At 34.5% G+C, this 7500-nt stretch overlaps 2 protein-coding genes across 7 annotated transcripts in view; both read right to left on the bottom strand.

Moving 5' to 3' along the window:
- The window catches only part of LOC135110300 (uncharacterized), a 12088-nt gene extending 9552 nt beyond the window's left edge, over nucleotides 1-2536 (bottom strand). For 3 of the 4 annotated variants that reach the window (XR_010273181.1, XM_064022490.1, XM_064022491.1), the window contains exon 1: nucleotides 1-2515. This exon is cut by the window's left edge and continues 93 nt beyond it. The gene's annotated coding sequence lies outside the window, so the exon portion shown is untranslated. The other variant, XR_010273180.1, reaches the window with a different exon arrangement.
- Nucleotides 2537-4806: 2270 nt separating this feature from the next.
- Nucleotides 4807-7500, bottom strand: part of LOC135110299 (uncharacterized) — a 12338-nt gene continuing 9644 nt past the window's right edge. For 2 of the 3 annotated variants that reach the window (XM_064022488.1, XM_064022487.1), the window contains exon 3: nucleotides 4807-6149. In XM_064022488.1, coding sequence (XP_063878558.1) covers nucleotides 6036-6149 — 114 coding nt within the window. In that variant the 3' untranslated portion in view covers nucleotides 4807-6035. Of the gene's footprint in view, nucleotides 6150-6571 lie in introns of all 3 variants that reach the window. The other variant, XR_010273179.1, reaches the window with a different exon arrangement.

Here is a 7500-nt window from a genome sequence, read left to right as displayed (position 1 = left end):
CACTCCAAACATCCTAAAACACATGCAAACACACACAAAACACCCCAATACACACATAAAAAATCCTAACCAGTCTCAAAATACCTCAGTTAACCTCAAACCACACCCAAATAATCCCTAACCAGCCCACAACCTGACCTAACCATTCCCTCCTGCCTCCCTGGCTCACCCCAAAACACACTCAAAACACCCAAAATCACTTTAAAGGGCAGCCAAGATCATCTAAAACATTCCAAAATACCCTAAAACCACCAGAACACACTCAAAACACCTCCAAACACACAAAAAATACACCCACGAACATATTCAAACACCTACAAAACAAACCCGAACAAACCAAAATGCACCCAAAACACGCCAAACACACTCAATCACCTAAAAAACGCATCCAAACACATTAAAAAGTCTGACACTCTCAGGCAAAGAAAATATTACAAAGAAAGAAAGGGCAGCATAGAAAACTAAGCTAAATATTGTTGTCTTAGGATTTCCCTGTTTTGCCTCCTTCATTTCTCCTTTCTTTTTCCTCCTCCTTCCCTATTTATCCTTTTTTCTTCCTCCTACAACTACTATCTACATGTCTGAGTTAAGAAACACACGGAAAAACGTCAAAAATACTAGAAATTACTCGAAATATTGAAGATAAGGGTCTGTGGCAGAGACCCCCCTTGGCCCCCTGATGACGTCACACCTGAGGTCGTGACGTCACGCCAGGATACGTGCGTAACGTATTTCATTTTAAAATTGACCCATAGAAAAAATGGAGCTAGGTTGGAATGCATTATATATTCTGACTTGATAATTACTTTAATAAATATTCATAATATTATAACATCTCCAGCCTCAGTAGTATGAAAGAAATATCAATATGAATTATGAAAAAAACGTTGGAACATTTGACCCCATTAAAACCATTGAAAAGTCTACCTATTTTTTCACTTAACAGAAATAAAAACACTTTAAAAATATGAACTATCTTTTCAATCAATTAAAACTTACCTAGAACCAGAAGTAAACGAATGAAAAATAAATCTGTAAAAAAAAGTGTTGGAACCTAAACACGAATAAAAAACATTGAAAAGTCCACCCATTTTAACTTAATAGCAATGCAAAGCACTTTAAAAAATCTGAACTATTTTTTCAAATAACCTAGAGTTACTTAAAAGCTCAAATAAGGAAATAAGGAAATAAAAAATGTCAACATTTCGACTTTTAACAGGACCACAAATCATTTTAAAGTCCACATATTTAACTCAACAGGACGGCAAACCGGTTTAAAAATCACAAGCGATTTTTTAAAGTATAAAGAACTTCATTATAGCCTCGAATAAAAAAGCCAACAATGGGGTTCCGTAAAATTCAGCCCAAAAACAGGCCTATAGTTACGTTATAAACAACAGCAAATACAACACATTTCCTTAACAAAAGCCTCAAAACCACTTCATAAGCAACGAAACATTTATACAAACCATAAAAAATTACTTAGAAACCGAACTTAAAGAGTTAAGGAAAACGAAAATATATTGGAACCGAAGAGCAGGCTGGGGCCTGTAGAGATCAAACATGGCGGCCGCTAATTTGCCTTAATTACTCTGTTATCACACTAAAGCCAGGCAATGGCGATATACCTCACAGGCGGACATGAAAATTCGAACTGAGGCTACATTTTGTGACATGTTTGGCTTACAATACGTGATAAATAAAGCAAATAATGGCTGAGTAGGGACGACCTATGTCTACCGCAGATGTCATTTTGACGATCCTTCATTATTTTTTACTAAATTTCAAGCTATATCGCGACTCAGATATAAACATAAGTAAAATATAAATCGATAATCTCAAAAAGTACCCTAATAACGAATAATAATGAAGAACTGAAAGACGCTACTGGAGGGAGGAGGAAGGGTTGAGTGTTAATGGTGTAGGCGGTGATGTTAACCGAGGCAGTCATTGCTGTACTCACATTACATTAAGTAGCCGTGTCTCTCTAGTGATGCTTGGTGGTGTTTGATGCAGGAGGAAGCTGCAGGGAATATGGAAGCACTGGTCACTAGTGTCTGTGTGTGTGTGTGTGTGTGTGTGTGTGTGTTAAGACTGACCAATGCCGAGGAAAACATTCTGCTTCCATCACTGTCATTAAGCAGTCGTGTCTCTTTGATGATGCTTGGTGGTGTTTAATGCAGGAGGAAGCTCCAGGGAATATGGAAACACTGGTCACTAGTGTGTGTGTGTATGTGTGTGTATGGGGCAAGACTGACCAGTGCTGACCAAAATACTCCTCCTGCCCTTATGTTCATCCCCCCTTCTCTCTGTCCGTCTCTCTTTGTCGCACACACACACACACACACACACACACTGCCTGCCGCCACTGTATTGGCGGCGTTAGAGACCGGAAAATACATGAAAAACACGCAAATCTACAGCGAGCGAAATGTCAACTACCGACCACGAAATGTAAACACAGACAGCAGATCTCTCTCTCTCTCTCTCTCTCTCTCTCTGCACAAAGATCAAGGGCGAAAACAAACTAAGGGAAATAAATAAATGGCCAACTGGAGATTATCATTACTTCTAGTATTCAATATTGGTATATATATATATATATATATATATATATATATATATATATATATATATATATATATATATATATATATATATATATATATATATATATATATATATATATATATATATATATATATATATATATATATATATATATATATATATATATATATATATATATATATATATATATATATATATATCCACTTCTCTCCTCCTCCTTCTAGTTTATATATCCTTCCAGGATATTTATATTACATTCATACATCCTCTTCAATTTTATTACTTATTTTCCGCCCCGGACTAAATACTTTTGACGCTATAAATGTGTTTACCTCTGACCTACACGATGCCTTGAATAAACATAAGTCTATAATATCCATTTTCATTGATTTCAGCAAAGCTTTTGACACAGTTGACCCAAACATTCTAATAGACAAATTACGTCACTATGGTATTCGCGGTTGTGTGGAAAATTGGTTCAAATCATATTTAACTGGCCGATCTTATTTTACATCCTACAATAACTCTAAATCAACCATCAAACCTATACATCTTGGCGTGCCACAAGGTAGCATCTTTGGCCCTATTCTTTTCCTGATATATATCAACGATATCAGCAATGCCTCTACTGCTTTCAACACTATACAATTTGCTGATGACTCCACCTTGTACATGATTGGTGATAATCCCACTGACCTAATCTACAGAGCCAACCTAGAATTATCTGCCTTTTCTGAATGGTGTCTTGCAAATCGCCTAACAATTAACACAGCTAAAACTTTCTACATGTTATTTACAAATACCACCACCAAATACCAACCCTTACCTAGACTTACCATATTAGATAAAGATATCACGCAAGTTTCTAAGACAAAATTTCTTGGAGTCACATTTGACAATAATCTTACCTTTAAATATCACATATCAAACCTTTGCCTAAAATTATCTAGATCAATAGCTCTATTGCTGAAAATAAAAAACTTTGTTCCAGTGGAAATTATGAAAATCATGTATTATGCCCATATATATACCCACACTTAACCTACTGTAATCCAATTTGGTCCACTACCTACCCATGTCATCTACAAAATCTAAACATCCTCCACAAGAAAATTATTAGAATCATGACTAATAGTGACTTCCTCCAACACACACCTCCACTCTTTAAATCTATGAAAATCCTTCAACTCTCTGACTTATCAAACTTCTCTATTGCATCATACATGTTCAAATTGATAAATTCCAACAACAACAATACCCTGACCCTAACTCATAACCACTCCACACGCTACAGGCATTCTCTACAGATTCCCCATCATACCTTAACTCTCTACCAACACTCTCTAATGTATAAAGGTCCCAAAATATGGAATAGCACCCTGTCACACATAAAAAATTCATTAAGCGTAAATATCTTTAAGAGAAAACTAAAAGAATATTTATTGTCTCAATACTGACACATCTTGTACTTCAATCAATTTTTATCAATATCAATTATTTTGTTTCTTGGTATTGTAACCAAATAGTTCATATCCTCTGTAACTAAAATAGTTTATAACCTCTAGTATATATACATATTTATTTCTGTTTGTTTAATTATTCTCAAAACTAATATTTGCTTGTTTATAATCAGATTCCACTTCAATTTTCTCTATTTCTCATGTATAATTATGATTTTTCTCCTTTCCTTCCTGTTCTTGCAAAGCCATTTATCCCTAAATCTTTCGTTATTGCTATTAATTTTTTTTTTTTTTTACATTTTCTTCAATTAGATTTTTAGTTTAGTGTTGTTTTACATTTCAGTATTAAGTAGATATTAAGTGTGCCCAAAAAGCTTGTGCTTCATAAGGGGCTGTTTGTCTTTCAATTAATTGTACCTTAAGCATATATATTACAGACAAACATAATAAAGTGTTTAAAGTGTTTAAAGTGTTTAAAGTGTCTACTTCTTTCTTCTTTCTCCATTTTTTTTCATTTCTTTTCTATTTCTTTAACTAACCAAATTATACATTTATCTTGCTTCTGTCTTCTCTTCTTTAATTCTTCTCATGTATCTTTTCCTTCTTTCCTCACATCCTGTCATCTCAACTTTTTTTTTTAATACATTTATTTTGCTTGTCTTTGATGTTTTCCTTTAGTTTTCCTTTCCATATTTTCGTCCCGATTTTCCTCCCATCGTATTCCCTCAAAACTCAGTCGCTTCAGCAGTTTAATGACCAATAAAACCCTACAGAATATAAGAGATCAGTTTATATGGATATAAAGGAAAATATAAATTATTCACAAAACTTCAAGCAAGATACAATACCAACACATCAAAACACAGCTGTACATTATTCTTAGAAGGGATCGCCTCACTTTCCAGTATTCAATTTGATATATATATATATATATATATATATATATATATATATATATATATATATATATATATATATATATATATATATATATATATATATATATATATATATATATATATATATATATATATAAGATAAGATTTACACAGACTATAAATAAATCTAACTTAGTAAGTTTCTAACACAGAAATTATTCACACACTCACCCGTACATACTGTACATTAACCTCTCTTGGCACACACACACACACACACACACACACACACACACACACACACACACACACTAAATTCTGAATTCTGTAAAAAGATTAGACAGGAAACAAACACACACACACACACACACACACACACACACACACACACACACACACACACACACACACACTTAATTCTGAATTCTGTGAAAAGCATAGACAGGAAAAACAAAAACACACACACTTAATTCTGAATTATGTACAAAGCATGGACAGGAAACACACACACACACACACACACACATACACACACATGCTTAATTCTGAATTTTGTAAAAAGATTAGAGATGAAACACACACACACACACACACACACACACACACACACACGAACACACTTAATTCTGAATTCTGTGAAAAGAATTGACAGGAAAAACAAACACACACACTTAATTCTGAATTATGTAAAAAGGATGGACAAGAAACACACACACACACACACACACACACACACACACACACACACACCTAAACTTAATTCTGAATTTTGTAAGAAGCATAAACAGGAAAGCACACACACACACACACACTAAATTCTAAATCCTGTAAAAAGCACTAAAAGGAAACACCCACACACACACACACACACACACACACACACACACACACACACTTAATTCTGAATTCTGTGAAAAGCATATACAGGAAAAACAAATACATACACACTTAATTCTGAATTATGTAAAAAGCATAGACAGGAAAAACACACACACACACACACACACAAACACACACACCCACACACTCCACTTCAACCTAACCTAACATTCACATACAAAGAAGATGATGAAGAGGACAACAATGAGCAGGACGAACCCGAGGATGAGACCAAAGATAACCTTCTTCAGCACCTGCATGTTGACCCTGGCCTCCTGCAGCTCCACCCGCCCCTTCTCTGTCTTGACCTGTGAGTCATAGCCACCATCTCCCCTTCATCCCTCACCAGCTGCGCAATCTCCTGTGGTGGTGATAGTGGTGGTTACTAATGGTTATAGTTGCAGAAAAGTAAGTAAATCAAGAAATAAATGTAATGTAAGAAATAAAATAACAAAAAAGATAAATGTAATGGAATAAATAAATGGAGTTATCGTGTTCCTGGAAGGGCTGCTGCTGGAGTTTGACACGTTAATTAAAATAAAATTAAATAAATATATGCAGTAAAATAAAACTGAGCAAAATAAAAAGCAAAAAGTTAAAGAAAATTCATAAATAAGGCAAAAAAATGGAATACTTGGTTGACTTCAATAAATAAAAGAGAATGAATAAACAATAAAATCAAATAAAAAAAAGCAAAACAAAAAATTAAAAAAATAAATAAGAAAGTAAATTAATAAATAAAAAAATAAATAGTATAAAAAAAAAAGATCAGTATGTACTCACCTGGAGACATAACAAGGTGGTCCTGGAGCTGTCCTACAAATGCTCCAATACCTTCGTCCTCTAGATTCCCAACACAAAAACACCCCCAAACACCACTCCAAACATCCTAAAACACATGCAAACAAACACAAAAAACCACAATACACACATAAAAAAATCCTAACCAGTCTCAAAATACCTCCATTAACCTAAACCCACACCCAAGTAATCCCTAACCAGCACATAACCTGACCTAACCATTCCTTCCTGCCTCCCTGCCTCACCACAAAACACACTCAAAACACCCAAAATCACTTTAAAGGGCAGCCAAGACCATCTAAAACATTCTAGAATACCCTAAAACCATCAGAAGAAACTCAAAACACCTCCACACACACACACAAAAAAAAAACCCATAAACATATTCAAACATCTACAACACACACCCAAACAAACCAAAATGCAACTAAAACACCAACACACGCCAAACACACTCAATCACCTCCAAAATCCACCCAAAAACATTAAAAAGTCTGACACTCTCAGGCACGGCAAATATTACACACACACACACACACACACACACACACACACACACACACACACACACACACGCTTAATTCTGAATTCTACAAAAAAGCAAACAGAAAAAAACACACACACACACACACACACATTATTCACACTCTCATTCCATCAGCCCCAGGCGGAAAGGGACAGACTTGTGAACCACCTTCTAAACACACTATCAATATGACAAGATTTACATAGACTATAAATAAATCTAAATTACCAAGTCTCTAACATAAAAAATATTGACATACTCACCCGTACATAAACCTCTCTTATGACACACAAAAAAACACACATAACACACTAAATTCTGAATTCAGTCAAACGCATCAACAGGAAAAATAAACACACACACACACTTAATTCTCAATTATGTA

The sequence above is a fragment of the Scylla paramamosain genome, chromosome 20 (genome assembly GCF_035594125.1).
Source record: "Scylla paramamosain isolate STU-SP2022 chromosome 20, ASM3559412v1, whole genome shotgun sequence".
NCBI lineage: Eukaryota > Metazoa > Arthropoda > Malacostraca > Decapoda > Portunidae > Scylla > Scylla paramamosain.
This window is presented reverse-complemented; position numbering and strand designations above follow the sequence as displayed.